This window comes from Tetrao urogallus (assembly GCF_951394365.1).
Source record: "Tetrao urogallus genome assembly, chromosome: Z".
NCBI lineage: Eukaryota > Metazoa > Chordata > Aves > Galliformes > Phasianidae > Tetrao > Tetrao urogallus.
In genome coordinates this window covers 74852901-74869288 of record NC_136816.1, presented here as the reverse complement: position 1 = coordinate 74869288, position 16388 = coordinate 74852901, and the positions used below count along the sequence as shown (strand labels likewise).

Sequence of the window (16388 nt, the reverse complement as noted above, 5' to 3'; positions counted from 1 at the left end):
TGCACAGCGTAAGGTTCGTCATCCTTAACTAGCCCCAGGCTGATACTTCTTGGGACCTGAGACTCATCCTGTTCCTAACAGGGATGGGAGGGTGGTTGGACTAGATGATCTTGCAGGTCGTTTCCAACCTTGTGATTCTGTGATTCTGTGTAACTACACCAGCTACCTCTGCTCCTCTGCTTCTACCCAGTGTCAGCACGGCATGAGACGTGGGGAGCTCCCAGCAGCACTCTGCTCCCTGTGCCCCACCTGAAACCCCCTGGCACATGGCTGCCCTGTCCTGCTCTGTGTCCCTGGGCTGCCTGCCTCCTCGCAGCAGCTACTGAGAGCCACGTGGTTCGATATGGCAGGCACCAAGGAAAGTCACACTGTTAGCTGCTTACCTGCTAAATTATGTTGTAGGGTTTGCATAGTGAGGAATTAGAGCTTTTTCTGGCACAGAAAACCGAAAGCTGTCTGAGTCCCTTCGTGGATCCTGGACCAGCACAACTCACTGGACACACACAGTGGCGGATGGATAGTGTGAGACGTGCTCTGCTCCTCAGAGGCTGCTCTGCCTTCTGGTGCTACACACAGTAATTCCATCCTTTTACATCCTTTGTCCAGATCTGGAGACTTCCTTCAGGGACTGCTGTCTGGACCCTAACGGGCATTTCTAGAGCAGTAATGATGCTACCTGCCCTAGCTAGATGATTACATCAGCTCAGTGAATAGAGCTGTGAAGCTCTGCCCTGGGCTTTCTGCACCAGGAGTGCAGATGGTTGCAGTGCCTCAGTGCTGTGCAGATGAGAATGCTTTTGGCAGCTGCAGGTAGGGGTGAGGCTGCTGTTCCCCTGGGGCCACAGATTCTGTGATATCCTATCTAGCTGTGGGAAATTTGCTGCAAGCACATTTAGGATATGTATATTGTGTATCTACTTCAGTCACATAGATACACAGTACAGTCAGGAATTAACCACAGTGTCTTTACCCATCCCCAGAGATTCATGGAAAATTGTTCTGGATTTCATTCTTGGTTTTCTTGCTACAGGCTGTATCGTTCAGTATTTCTCTGTAAAGTAAACAGGGAAAAAAATTCTTGAAGAAAAGAGCTGGAAATAAAACCACCTTTGGTTTCATAGCAGTAATAAAGTACTTGCTCCTACATGGAAATTTGTATGCTGAGTTCCAGTATGCAGTGATCTCTGTAAAGCTGAGTTTATAAGGCCCACAATTTACAATGGAAATGCTGACACAGCTGTAGTGCTGGAGGTGCCAGCCAGGGCACTGGGCACAGAAAACCACCCGTAATAAAACAGATACGGTGTTAACTGCTTTTTGCACTGTTCAGCTGCTTGAGAAAAGAAATTGAGTTGAAGTCACACGTTTTGTGACTGTTGTTATTCACACACTGTCCTAAATCCAAATTTATCCCATTGCCTTTGTTTCTGGATTAAAACTTGTTGCAAAATGTATTGCTGCATGCATCCATCTAAAATCTGGTGCTTTCATCTTCTTGCTTTGGTTTGCTTTTTTCATTTAAGAGGATGGCATTATTTACTGTTCTGTGCAGAAAAAATGATGTTAATAAAGCCAGCAGTGTGACTGTGCAGCTTTCTGCTGCCAAAAAGAATGAATAAACACGAAGGAAAAAAAATTCACTTTCCCTCTCTTCAAATCCTCTGCTGCTGTGTGCACCCAGCTGGGTGCTGCGCTGCCCAGGAAGTGTGGGAAAAGCAAATTCTGAGGCTGAAGACCTTGGTATCGTCATTCCCAAAGCAGCATTGCTGTCCTCAGGTGTGCAGTGTGCTGCCTCTCAGCCTGCAGCACAGCAGGACCAGTGTGGACAGTGCTCCAGGAAGGAGATCAGCAGTGTCTTCGCTGGTATTCTTAACCCTATTGCTGAGAAGGAATTTGCACTCCCAAAGAGCAGTAGCATCGTGACAGACAGAGGCAAGGCAACAGCAGGTTGTGTTGTCAGCATCAGTTTTAGTGTTCAGCAGATCGCTGGAAACAACACACTGGGGCATGTCTTTCAAATGCTTGTATTATACAAAGCTGCTTCAGCATTAGAGATATTTGTCAAATATCTCTATTTGAGATATCTGAATCATGCGCCAGGGTAAGTTTAGGTTGGATATCAGGAAACACTTCATTACAGAAAGGATTGTTAAGCCCTGGATAGGCTTGCCTATTCATATATCCTCCCTTCCCAGGGAGGTGGTTGAGTCACCATCCCTGAATGTGTTTAAAAACCATTTGGATGTGGTGCTCAGGGACATGACTTAACGGAGGGCTGTGAGGGTATTATGGTTAGGTCGTGGTTGGACTCGATGATCTTTAAGGTCTTTTCAACCTAAGTGATTCTATGATAGAATGGCCTGCGTTGAAAAGGACGACAATGCTCATCCAGTTCCAACCCCCTGCTATGTGCAGGGTCACCAACCAGCAGACCAGCCTGCCCAGAGCCACATCCAGCCTGGATGCATTTGGCCAACAGTTGTCCTCCACAAGGAGTCAGTTTACAACAGTTCATGATTGCTTTTATCCAAAGGATTTTCTGCTTTGAGCTGTTACTAATTTATTTCTGCTCCATGCCTTGTAAACAAAGCACACATATCCACATATGATTTTCACAGAGGGTGGTGAGGCACTGGCACAGGTTGCCCAAGGAGGCTGTGGATGCCCCAGGCCTGGAGGCATTTAGGGCCAGGCTGGATGTGGCTCTGGGCAGCCTGGGCTGCTGGTTGGTGACCTGCACACAGCAGGGGGTTGGAACTGGATGAGCACTGTGCTCCTTTTCAACCCAGGCCATTCTGTGATTCTGTGATAAGTTTATAGCAATGTTATCTGAAGAAGTTATATTAAATCAGTTATTTTAAATGTTTCCATGCTTCTAAATAAAATTCAAAGCATCATCAAAGTCAAGAATTACACCCACTACATTCTGCACGTATCCTGGATGTCGACACACACCCCACAGCTCATGTTTTGTGCATTCTACCAGTAATATCCTTATATTTTAGTACATCTGCGATGAAAAGTCTTTCGGTTACAAATATCCCAACCATTTAGCTCAAATCTGCTTCAAGCGTGGTGTAGTGTTACCAGAAGACATTCACTCGTTTCAGATTCAGTATAAATGGAGCAGAACTCTGTTGCTGGCGCAGAACCTCCTCCACGTGGCTCTTCTGAGGATCAGGAAGTGGGGCTGCGGAGCACCCGTGTTACCAACACTTCATTATTTTTAGAAGCCCCATCAGAGACAGCTTGCCAGCCCGCTAAATTATTATAAACACAAGTGACCCATACTTGCTGGGAGTGACTGTAGTGTGTTTGGGGATGCAGCTTGCAGTTATGTAGCAGTGTGTTTATTCTCAAGCAGCTTTCCAGAATTCAGCAGGCTGTACTATGTGTTTTGAACGCTGGGCAGAACATCTTTCTGAATGTGTGAATTGCAAGCTGAGTTTTTGCAGTTTTCTCTGCATTTTTAAGTTAATAAAAAACAAACAAAAAAAAAACCACATGAATATGCTCATGCTCCAAAGCACTGGTAGGAGCTCTTGGTTGCCTCCTTAATGCAGATCACCAGCATTTCTTTTCCGGTTCAGAAATTTCACAAGATACTCTGTGACCTTTTAACCTTCGGTCTTCTTAAGGAGGAGGTGAAGTTCAACACAGAGATGTCCTCAGATGCTAGTTGCATTAGCATTGCATCCATGTAATGCACCTGGTCAAACACCACTTGTTGGTACACTTGGATTTTGCAGCAAAGGAGATTTTAATAGAAGTTATTCCTTTTTTTCTCTCGGGAGCAGCAAATAAGCTGCGTGTGGTGAATTTCTGGCCTTCCAGGTCTGTATTAGTGTCAAAAAACAAGCTGTTATGTAGTGTCAAAAAACAAGCTGTTTTTTGTCCAAAGTTAGGAAGTGTTTGTATTTTGCAAAAATTAAGTATGAGAGATGAAATGAATGGATTTCTCCAAGTGAACTGCAGTGTGCATAAATGGGAATTTAGGATCTTTTTGCCAGAGTGCAATCTATGATAGGCAGTGGAAGCATGCAGTGCCACTGTTCCCCAGTGCAGGGCTTGGGTCCCTTCACAAGCACACTTGATAAACCAAAGGATGTTTGAATCCCCAGCAGCGTGGTGCTGCCGTGTTGGTCTTCATTTATTATAAACCTTAGTTGACAGTAGACAGTTTTTGTATTGTCAGGACTTCATCTTCTGCAACAGATGATGCTATGCAGGGATCTGAAATCCGTGCAGGATGTTAGAACCAAGATCCACAGAATCACAGAATCACAGAATCACCCTGGTTGGAAGGGACCCCAAGGATCATGTAGTTCCAACCCCCCTGCCTAGCAGGGCCACCAAACATATACATTTAGATCAGGTTGCCCAGGACCCCGTCCAACCTGTCTTGAACACGTCCAAGGACGGGGCATCCACAACCTCCCTGGGCAGCCCGTTCCAGGGCCCAACCACTCTCCTCGTAAAGAACTTCCCCCTAACATCCAACCTAAATCTTCCCTCCTTCAACTTGGATCCATTTCCCCTAGTCCTGCTATTGTCAGCCCTTTTGAAGAGTTTACTCCCCTCCTGGGTGTAGGTTCCCTTCAGGTATTGATAGGCTGCCATGAGGTCGCCCCGCAGCCTTCTCTTCTCCAGGCTGAACAAGCCCAACTCCCTCAGCCTGTCCTCATAGGGGAGGTGCTCCAGCCCCCTGATCATCTTAGTCGCCCTCCTCTGGACCCTTTCCAAAATCTCCATGTCTTTCTTGTACTGAGGGCTCCACACCTGGACACAGTACTCCAGATGGGGCCTCACAAGAGCCGAGTAGAGAGGGACAATCACCTCCCTGTCCCTGCTGACCACCCCTCTGCTGATGGAGCCCAGGATCCAGGATCAGCCGTCCAGTTCTCAGGTACCAATGGTGCTGTGTTAAAGAAGCCTGTTCAGGTCTTCATATAAACTGTCTTTGTGGGAAAATTGCCCACTGGCAGGCAGGGCCTATTTTGCAGAGATCTGGAAGGCTGCCTCCCTCAAATTGTAAGTTTGTCACCAGTGCAGCTGGTTTTCAGGTGTTCTACAGCAGATGAATGCAAGTACACACGTGGGGATTGTATTTTGTTTTCTTGCTAACACAAGTTGCAAGGTAAACATACATGTAAATGTATACATGTGTAAATGTGTACCTACTAAAGTGGGGATGAAATCCCCAACTGATTGCAGAGCAGTAATTCCAGCCCAGGTGCAATGCCAGGCAGAGCAGCAAAGAGCCCTTTTAAAAGGATATGGAGGGGCAGAAGGGGAGGTGGGCAGTGGGGGCTGGCACAGTGCACCCCAAAGCACAGAGCAACCTGCTGGGTGTGGAAACAAAGCTTCATGAGCACACTTCTCTGTGTGACTGAGCCCCTAAGGATTTGTTAAATGCTGCTGATGGAGATGTGATGAAGTTGACTGCTGGATGCATTGATTTTTATTCAAAATATGTTATTTTTTCCTGATCCCACAATGAATGATGCTACAGTTCCCTAAGAACCTCAAAGACAGGCATTGTAAGATGAATGTTTAGATTCTGGATTTCAGCGGATGGAAGTTGGCACCAACTCTGTTACAGCTTTCATCTCTCAGTGTATAGCACTGAAAAAGAGCAAGTAAATATTAGCAATGTTTGGAATTTTAATGAAAGTGGAGTTTAAAACTTTGGTTTTCATTGTGGATGTAATCTGCATCCAGGATATGCTTTTGTGAGTCAAATTCTAGGCTTAAAAAAATCAACAATGAAATAAATCGCATCCAAGAGCTATTCCTTTGAAGTGAGGCTGTATGCTAGCAATTTCTGAAAGCTGTAGGTAGTACATGCATTATAAAATGCAAAATAGCAGCTACTATTTGATGCCTGCAGCCAAAACAAAAGGGGTTTTCAGAAATCCGTGCATTTCTGGAGTTGCTTTAGGCCTGTTGCCCGTTTTCAATTCTCTGTATTAGAATGCTGGATATTAGCTATGTGAGGGAAATACAATTTTTTGTTCTTCGTAGGTAACTGAGTACTGAGAACCGTTATGGCAGCCACTTGGATGTGGGAAGCTGATGCTGTTTTGTCTGATGTCACTCTTTTTTCATATTCCTCGGCCACATTAATGAGAATCTCAGAGTGAAAGCAAATCTTGCTCACTGTGTTGGTAATGGGAGAACTGAAAGGAAGAGCTCCATGTGCATAGTGCCTTGCTATTCCCACCAGGAAGCCTTGCTGTGCTTCTGTTTCAGAGAACTAGCAATGCATTAGGCCAGGATTCTCTTATTTACTTTCCTGTAAAGAGAGATAAAAACAAACGGGGTGGAGAAGGGTTTATATGCAGAGTTTGCTGCTTCTCTCTGCGCAGACTTGTGGATGCTATGCCTTTGGATCAATTAATTGCCCAGATTTGCAGGCTGTATGCCTGCAGAAAAAAAGTGAGATAATTCAGTTTCCTATTAAATCAGTGAGTGTTGATGACACGGTAGGAGCAAGTATCTTTTGAATGTAAACATCCCCCTTAATTTATCCAGATATTGAAAAATAGGCATTATTTCAGTGTTCATTCAGTGTGCTCCTGATCTGGTATTATGACAGGGAAAGCTGTATGGTCGTACCTCAGACGCTTCCTCTCGCAAGCAGGAGGCACATGGAAATGGAGGGGACAGTTTAACTGGAGAATGCATTTCAGTGTAGGAGAACAGGGGCTTCCTGTATAGGTCTGTGAGCAGGGTTTGCACTGCCTGTTGTCTCTGAGAGCTGCCATGTGACCTGCTCTCTGCAAACAGCTTGAAATGCTTGCTGCTTCACTCACTTACTTATTTACACCTGTTTTAGTCAGCAGACTATCACACGCAGCCCCCATACCTCTTGCTAAAGAGCCAGTGAACAGTGCTTGGGAACCTGAGAGGTGCTGGACAGAATACCAGCAGCCTCACAGCCATGCCCTCCTGCCCCGCAGCACTGAGGTTCAGGGGCTGTGCAGATCGGGCAGAGCCACCGGTTGGGTTTGCTGTGCCGGGTGCCAAAGCAGATGCAGAAGGAGGAGGAGAGAGAGAGGAATGCGGAGCCCTGGATGTGCAGTGCTGGTGCCATTCGCCACGGAGCTGATGTGATGTTCTCCCCCTTCTGTTGTGTTTCTGAGAGCCTGGAGCTGCAGGGAGCCCTTACTGCTTTTGTATGGTTCCTGAGTTCTGTGGGAAGCAGCATTACAGGCCAGGCATACGTAGCAAGTGTTTCTGCAGCCACCGGCCCTCATGCCATTCTTTTTTTTTTTGTTATAACCCACAGTAGCCGTATGTGCATCCACTCTTCATGCAGGGAACACACCAAGAAGTCGGTATTTGATTATAAGAATACCTTCAACATTTTCACCCCGGTCTTTTTTCTTCACCCTGAGAAATTGTATCGCCACATGCATACTGTTTGGCTGCCATCTAAGTGGATAATTTGCTCCCACAAAGACTTTAGAAAAGCTGTTTTGAACTGAGCAGCATAAACTTGTAATTCTCTTTTTTTTTTTTCTTTTTTTTTTTGTAAGGAATTAATTAATTGGGATTGTCAGTATTCTAAGTTGAATTTTCATGACTTCCTGTGTTCCACCAGGAGGGAGAGAAGAAAATTGTTTAACAAATGAAGTAGTTAAAAATAGTGTGTTTCTGATCTCCTGACATAATACGTGAGCCAGGGAAATAACACAGATTTGGTTTATGTCAGCTCCCCTAAAGGTCACTTCTGAGGAGTCGTAAACCATGGTTCCAAACCAGGGCACTGCGTTCTGCACAACAGCCCCGGTGGGGAAGTGGCTCCTGCCCAAGGTCTCACAGGACCCATGTGGGCATGGGCATGTGTTTCAGAACTGAAAACACGAGAAACCAGCAAGGCAAATGGAACACTGGCTCTCCTTTCCGATACTAACAAAGGTGTTATTTCCAACCTCTGAGTTTTAGCTGGTCTTATTTTCATGAGGTTCTTTGTTTTGGCAGGAGAGGAGGTGTTTGAGCATGTGTCTTTGTGAATTGCTCATTTCTTTGAAGAGCTCATGAAGCCAACCCACATTAACTGTCCATTAATCAGCATTTCTATGCCTCAGCACAGGCATTCCTTCAGCTTCTCTCTGGCCAGAGAATGGCAGCTCCTGCTCAGTGCAAATAGCAGATACAAAATGCTCCTGTGCCAAGTATAGGTGGCATTTAGCATTCTTGCAAGGTTATTTGTCCGTTGCATTTTTTTCTAAACATTAGGAAAATCATTAAAGAACAAGTATTACTTCAGATACTGCCAAGTGCATGCCTTCTTGAACACAAGTGCTGCTCAGATCAGGCTGTTAAAGTAACTTACTGAGTGGCTTTGAACAGCTTCGCCTGACTAAATGCCAGCCTGCTTGCAGTTGCTGTGCTGCTGCTATCTCACCGCTCTGCTTCCTGATGCTTCCACGTTTTCTTTGTCTCCTTGGCAATTGGGCTTCATGGTGGAGGAGCTCCTGCTGGTGGTTGAGCATGGCTGGAAGGATAAGCAGGTGAGTGCAGGGGAAATCCAAGCAATGCTGGTAGGAGAAGAAGCCGTGGCAGCAGGTGTGGGTCTTTTGCACAGTTCATGGTGTCTGCAGTACAAGGCAGTATTAACGAGCAGTGTGTCAGCTCATTTTTCTCTTTTTAATCTGCTGAATGTCGTACCCCACTGCAGAGTGTCCCAAGCACACCTCACCCACTCCCATCATTAGCAGGTGTGCTCTCTTTCAGCAATTGATTCACTGTAGTTCTGTGAGCTGCGTGTTTCTGAGTGTTACCTGTGCTCTCCTGCACAGCAAGTGAGTCTGAAAGGAGAAAGTATGCTTGCTAGGACATAGCCAGTTCATGCATCCTTGTTCCATCAGTTCCCTGTGGCATTGCTTGGAAGCATCTCTGTCCATGGGACATGTGTTGCTCTGTGCAGGCAGGAGGTACTGCAAAAAGAGTTTGAGCACATGCAGAACTTGGGCCTCTGAGAAAGTCCCAGCAATGAAGTGCAGCTCCTGGTGCTTTGGGGAACACCATAATCTTCTGGTCACAGCCCTTCTGCTGTCTGCCCGGCTGGATGTTGCTCTCTGATTTACCAAGGTTAGCTTTCCACCTAAAGTCTTTCGACTTTGAATTTGGTTTTCTAGATTCAATCCCTCTTAGTATGCGAGAGTGAAGAATTTTAATGTCTTTCATAGACACGTGGCAGTCATTCCCCAGTGAATCCTGTGCGGTCTTATACAAGCCCAGTGTAAAAAATGCTTTTGCCTCCACTTCTTGCTCCATTGCCAATGCACAGTTAATTTCAAGAGGATCACAGACGTACAGCATAGAGGGCAGAAAGCATTGGGTCACTCAGTAATGTTTGTAGAGTTGCTAGAGTGCTCGTGAATAGCACAGCAGTAGGCAGCTGGGACACCTTCCCCGTGGTTTGGTTGTTCCTATCTTGGAGGTGTCTGTGTGTCTGTTCCTGACATATTTATGTATGTATGTCTGTTATTTAACAAAAGCCATAAATCCTTTTAATGAGGAGCAGCTGTTTTCCAGCAGATGCTCATAGATGTAGGGGAGTGACACCATCCAGTAGCCCTGATCTCGCCATTTTAAGTCATCCTCCAAATGGAAGATTCCCATGTTCTTTACACTTGGTACTGCTCCGTCCTGATAAGGTATGATACGATTGCTAACAAAAGTTCCTGACAGCCACTGAAAAAAGTCACAGTTCTGTGTCAATTTCATAACTATATTTTGAAATATCCCAAACAATCAGCTTTCAGAAACAGAAAATTAAGTGGGATTTAACATAGAAAGCAATCTGTGAGAGCTAAGGCAGCCCAGCACGGCGAGTAGAACCCACTGCTGCAGCAAATTTCAGTGTTCTCTGTTGTTTTTTTTCGTTTGTCCCCTCCCATTTTATGGAACAGAACTGTCCCAGGGTATTCAATTTCTGGTAGGCTGTCCACCTGTTCTTCCACCTTCCACACGACTCTCTTCATGATTGCAGCCCTCTTACACCTGTGGCATGCTGCAGGCTCCAGGGTGCCATTTGTCACTGAGAAACACACCGGGACACAGAGCTCCCATGTGCCCACGTTTGGATACAGCCAGGACCCAGCAGAGAAGCTTTGTTGTTGTAATTAAGGGAATAAATCTTTAACTCGCTGCCTTTACCCTGCCATTGTCCACAGCTTTTTAGGCATGTTGCTCACGTTTCAGGAATGCATCAAGTTTTGGCATAAGTGCCCAGTGCTTCTGAGTGGGTTTAAATAAGCAGTAGCAGCAGAATGCAAATATTTTAGAATTTAAATCGTTTATGCTTATGTACTTAATCCATTTCCATAAGGATCTGGTTGTCACGGTTGTCTGTGCTTACTGGGAAACAGACTTTTCTCACTCATCTGCAACTGCAGTGGTGCTGCCTGCTTTCTGAAACAGCTGCTCGGAGTGCTGCTATGTGCAGCACAGGGAAGGGCCTCTGCCTGGGTGTTAGTGCTCTTATCTTGTCAGAGATAAGATGCAGCCACGAGGAGGCCTGTGCAAGTGTACACGATATCCCGGGAGCCACTGTGCAGTGACTTGTCGTTAACTACCCATAATGGATGGAAACAGTACCGGAGGGCTTCAGTAATGAAGTCTTAATGGGCTAGATACGGCTGAATGAGAACAGGCTCATTTGGATGTTCAGCAGTATTCTGTGGGGTGTCATTGGCGAGTGCAGAATATTGCATACAAATCTACTGGCACTCATTAATGTGCCTGCTTTACCTGGTGTTCCAGTGCGCTGCTCCCCAATAACTCCTCCTGAAAAACCAAATCCATAGTTTAAAGGCATCGTTCAGATTAATTTGTTATGACAACAGAGCTGGATTTGCAGTGAGAAAGAAAAGATGGAAACTTAAATGAAAGTAGCTGCAGTGGCTGTTCCTGCATGAAGTTTCTGTGAAGGCCATTAAAGGAACAGTAAATGTCCTTTTATTACTGCACAAATGAACAACTGGGTAAGTGTTGAGGAAATGAACTGACGGTCTGCTGTTTTGCTATACGTTTGCTTTGATTTACAGTAAGAAACCCATGCTGCCAGGATGTGTTCTGTGTTCTGTGGTTGTGTGCTCGCAGGTGGACACAGATGCTGGACCATCTCCATGTCACTATTTGGTACTGAGCTCTGGCTCTGGCTCAAACTTTCATGGATATTCATATTCAGTAGAGCCATTCATGATAAGTAAATAATGCATTCAACAGTAAAGCAATTCTGCAACATGAAATACTTTTTCTAAAACATTTTGCTTTGTAGGAAGAATTACTGAAACGTCTTTAATTTTTGATCGGTGAGATCTGCAGAAGATATGAATAATGTATGGGCATGCGCAGGGGCTGGAAGCGGGGTGTCTGCTCTGCTGCTGGAGCACCTCCCTGTGAGGGCAGCTTTGCTAATGAGAAAAACATCTTACAGTGCGATGCCTTTCCAAATCTGAAAGCAGTCAGTTGGAGCTTCTGCAACTGCTGCTCTCTGTTTGGCTACGCCTTTAAGAGCACCACATTTCTGAGCGTCTGTTTTGTCGGCATTTGGGATGCAAGTAAAAATGCGACCTTTTAAAATCAGAGAAGAGTTCTAGCCATTTCAGAAGTAATTATTTCTGATAATTTTTAATCAGATAAATTCAACTTTAGGTGGTGTCTCAAAAGCCAGAAATAACGCGAGTTACTTCTGTATGTAAAAAGCACGGACTCCTTTCTATACCTCCTCAGGTGACTACAGACAATTCCACTTAGTAAACTCCCAGGGCAGTGGGCCCAGCCCTGAGCTGCTGGAGCTCAGGTAGTGTTTGGACACATCTCTCAGCCATAGTGTTTGCATTTGGTGATCATTAAGCAATCATCAGTACAAACAAGGTGACACATCCTTTTTCCCATTGTGATTGGCTGGACGTGTGAGATTTGTGTCTGCACTTGGGATTTGATGACTGATGTAATTGGAGCAGCTTGTGTGCATTCAAGAAAATGTAGTGTAGAGAATGCCCAATATGCCAGCTGTCTTTGAGCACACCGAAGAGAAATTTAAGGACTTCTGCACTAGTATTACTTTTCTACAAGATGGTTGCATAACTAAGGGGGACGGTTGGACAGATTCGGGTTTCCTAAATAGATGGTGTCTTTCTGCCTCCGACACAGAACAGAAATGATTGCTTTTCATTATGAGAGAACTAGCAGGAAAATAGGGCAGAATCTGGAGTAATGAGATTTTGCATTCTCTTTGAAACCACATAAAGTAAATATGGCTTTTAAAAAATAATACTGATTTACTATCTCAGTAATCATGAGCTTTTCTGTTACTTTCAGGCATCTTTAGTCTTTGGTCCTCTATTAATTCCAATCGAGAAAGGACAGTGGCAAATACTTGCTGACTTGCAATGTGGAGTGCCAAATAAAAATAAAGCTTTCAGGAGGTCTCACCATTTTGTCAGTCTGCCCCTTTGTTGTAAGGGGATATAGGGGAATATTGGTGGGAAGGCTCAACCTCTACTGCCCTCCCACCAACATCTGCCTCTGACATGGTGGACCAGCACCATAACATAGGAGGCATTACTTCTGGAGCAGCCCTAATGTTCCTCTATTACAAAATAAGTGATGCACAACGCGATTGCTCACCATCTACTGGCTGATGCCCAGCCCACCCCTCAGCTGCAGCCCACCCCCAGCCGCCTTCCCTCACGTCTGTAATTTTTTCTCATGATGTCACCTGGTATGGAGTATCCTTTTGGCCAGTTTAGGTCAGCTGTCATGGTTCTGTCCCTCCTCAGTATCCCCCACCCCCAGCCCTTGTCTTGCAGGACAGCAGGAGGAGCTGAAGCTTTGGCCCTGCCTGCGCAGAGTGCTGGACGCAGTGCTGCTGCAGCTGCAGGAGCCTTTGTCCCAAAGCAGAGGGGCAGTAACCAGCCTGGAGGTTTTCCATGCATGTGAGATTTGCTTTTCTTGAAAAAAAAGCTGCATGAACAGATATAGGGATAGGTGTTTGTTTCCAAGTAGTTGACACTGGGGAAATCCCACTGAAGGGAGGTGAAAGATGGGTGGTGTTTGCCAGTGTTAAGTGAGAAGCGTGTTGGTTCTCTAAAAGCAAAGCATGCTGCCAGGTTTTTCCAGCAGTTAGTGAGTGAGTTAATAATCACAATTCCATAATTAAAAGCCTGTTTGCTGTTTTTATTTAAATATGGAAAAGACAGGCTCCTTTGTACAGGTGCTCTTTTTGCATTGCTGTATGAGTATATTGCACAGCCATGTGTCCGTCTCCAGGGGTCAGAGGGTTATGCTATCTTTGTAACAGAAACAGCATTCTTATTATGTTATCATATAAAATATGGATTTTAATATTAAACTTAATGCTCTGCTATGAGGAATATGTAAACTTGGCTTCAGAGCAGCAGCATGCACTTCCTGGAATCCTGTGCATAGTGGGGGTATAAATAAACGCAGGTTCTTTGGAATTCAGTGGGGCTGATATCTGGTGTCATTAACAGGATCTGCCAGAATTTGTATTCCCTGACAGACAGTTGATTTTTGATTAATGCAAGATGCTTTATTTTGAAAATCAATATCTTAGAAGATTAATGAATACCAGACATAAATCCAGCACAGTGATTGGCAAAGCAAATGCATGTATGTTATTTAATTACTGTATGTCTTGTCTGTTGCCAAAATTTCATTCCTTTGGAAATGTCATATTCAGCAGTCAAATTTAGATTGAGGTGCTGGAAGTCATCGTTTTTAGGTGAGGTATGAAAATGGGGATAAGCATAGGGTAGCGCAGGCATGGTTTGCTTCTGGTTTTGAGATAAACTGGTTTCAAAGGGAATTATTTTTTATTTATGCGTTAGTATATAGTGCTGGCAACTGCTAACTGTAGGAGCTGCTCAGTGTTGTGTCAGTTCTGAGGTGTCCCTAAGTGAGAAAGGTAATGCCTGAGCAGCATTCAGAAGGCACACAGCTCAAACAGAAATGTCTGTGTGGTCAGGATGCAGACGTTTTCTGCTAGAACAGTTGCACCCACTGCCACTGTATGTATTGATCAGGACTCACTGTTCGTGAGGTGAGGTGAGAAAACTGTTGGCTGCTGTTTCTTTTTAGGATTTACTGAGTGATGACAGTATGTGTTCTCCCTCTGGAAGTTATCCTCTTTGTCCACCTCTGCTAACATGCTCTGTTCCTTTTCTTCTGTCCCTGCAAGCACATTCCTGTGCTCCATCAGCAGAGGGGTGGCCAGCAGGGACAGGGAGGTGATTGTCCCCCTCTGCTCTGCTCCTGTGAGGCCCCATCTGCAGTGCTGTGTCCAGGTCTGGAGCCCCAGTACAAGAAAGACAGGGAGCTGAAGGAGAGGGTCCAGAGGAGCCACAGAGATGATCAGGGGGCTGGAGCACCTCCCCTACAAGGACAGGCTGAGGGAGCTGGGCTTGTTCAGCCTGGAGAAAAGAAGGCTGCGGGGTGACCTCATGGCAGCCTTTCAGTACCTAAAGGGAGCCTGCAAACAGGAGGGGAGTCAACTCTTGGAAAGGGGAGATAACGGCAGGACAAGGGGAAATGGCTTGAAGTTGAGGGAGGGAAGATTTCAGTTGGATGTCAGGGGAAGTTCTTTGCTATGAGAGTGGTGAGGTGCTGGAACAGCTGCCCAGAGAGGCTGTGATGCCCCGTCCATCCCTGGAGGTGTTCAAGGCCAGGTTGGATGGGGCCCCGGGCAGCCTGGGCTGCTATGAAATGTGGAGGTTGGTGGCCCTGCGTGTGGCAGGGGGTTGGAGCTTCGTGATCCTTGAGGTCCCTTCCAACCTGGGCCATTCTGTGATTCCGTGATTGCCAGAAGTGCTGTGAGAAGCGCTGTGTCAGTGTTTGTGGTGTGTGAGGTGGGAGGTGTGGATGGGTGGTTTGGCCCTTGGGTACCACCTGTTTAGACGTCATCAGGTGTCACTGGGCGCTGGAGGGATGAGGCTGCCAACAAGTTCTACTTCTTGCTTTCTCTTTGGTAAAATTACAAGCTCTTAGCTGAGGGGAAACTGTTTGCAACTCATGCAGCTGTACCTTCACTGGTGGGACATTAATTTTTCTTTCCTTCCCCATTAGTTGTGAATGTGAGGTTCTCCTTAAACTAAAGGTAAAAAAGTAACCAAGCTTGGACAGGAACACATGCTGAACTGCTATGTCATCCTGCTTTTTAAATGTGTGTTGAGCCAAGAATTCATGCACAGAGTGGATTATCATTTTGTATTTTGAATTATGCATAGGTCATTAGAGGAGGCACTGGAATTTCACCAGCACTCAACACCCACGCTGTGGACTAAAAAGCCATTTTGAAGTGTCAGAGCGTTCTGTTGGAATAGCTGAATTGTTCAGAACTGTATTTATTCCTGCTTCATTGTGACTGGATTGGTGTTCATCCTTTTGTACTTCTCTGGTGTAAAGAGGACCTCATGGGTAAAATTGCTTATTTTCTGCTTTTTCTTTTCTTTGACAGACTAGAGACGACTTCCTGGGCCAGGTGGATGTGCCTCTTAGCCACCTTCCGGTAAGAAATGCTTTGGTCCGTGTGCTTTTTTTTGTCATCCCCAGCTGTTAAAAGCTCATGACAATTTACTGAAATAAATTCAACTTAAAGCACATATTCCCAATAGAGCCACAGAAGCTGAAAGAAAAATCTCACAAAAATAGAGCCCTGCTCTGCAGAGGTGTCTGCAATTGTCCCCTTTGCAGAGGCTAGGGAGGTGGTGATTCTCTGGTGCCCACTGACGTTTCCAAAATCTAGATTTCTCTTCTGGTCCATTTCTCATCCTGATTCTTTCTTAAAATCCTTGTCTGGCCTTAGTCAGATGATGAATGACACAGCCAAGCTCCATTTCTTCCTGAACTTCTGTTGAAAGTGTTGAAGAAAATAAAAATGTTTTTTGGTCCCATTTATTTGTCTACGTAATGCGTGGCTAAGGTTATGGGATAAGATTATCACTCTATCATCAGGTTTTCATAGATGTCCTTTTCATATAACATGTTCAACATTCAGAAACTGCTCAACACTGTCCTTAATGTAATCTTAGTCCAATGAAGACGGCGGCAGAATTATTACAGACTGCAGTGCATGAAAGCTTTCAGTGCCAGTACTGAAAAAGTTTGAGGGAGAGCTCTGTGCTTCTGCTGTCAGTAGGTGGGCCCCGATCACATCTGTTTCTGTTTCACTCGGGTTGGCACGTGCTGAAAAGGCCAGAGACAGTGCTGGATTGGAGACAGGGATGCTGTAATGAAAGGCAAATAACTAAACATCAGGATGTTTGTGATTGTGATGGTGGGTATTTATGAGGAAATGTGCTGCAAAGTATAAAATGATGCTGTAAGTTTTACTGTGTGCCTATTTTGCA

General features: G+C 45.3%; 1 protein-coding gene across 4 annotated transcripts in view; it reads left to right on the top strand.

Moving 5' to 3' along the window:
• NEDD4L (NEDD4 like E3 ubiquitin protein ligase) overlaps positions 1-16388 on the top strand; it is a gene marked incomplete at both ends in the record, with an annotated part of 133766 nt that overhangs the window by 77833 nt on the left and 39545 nt on the right. For all 4 annotated transcript variants that reach the window (XM_079548118.1, XM_079548117.1, XM_079548116.1 and 1 more), the window contains one exon: positions 15497-15547. In XM_079548118.1, coding sequence (XP_079404244.1) covers positions 15497-15547 — 51 coding nt within the window. The remainder of the gene's footprint in view (positions 1-15496; positions 15548-16388) is intronic.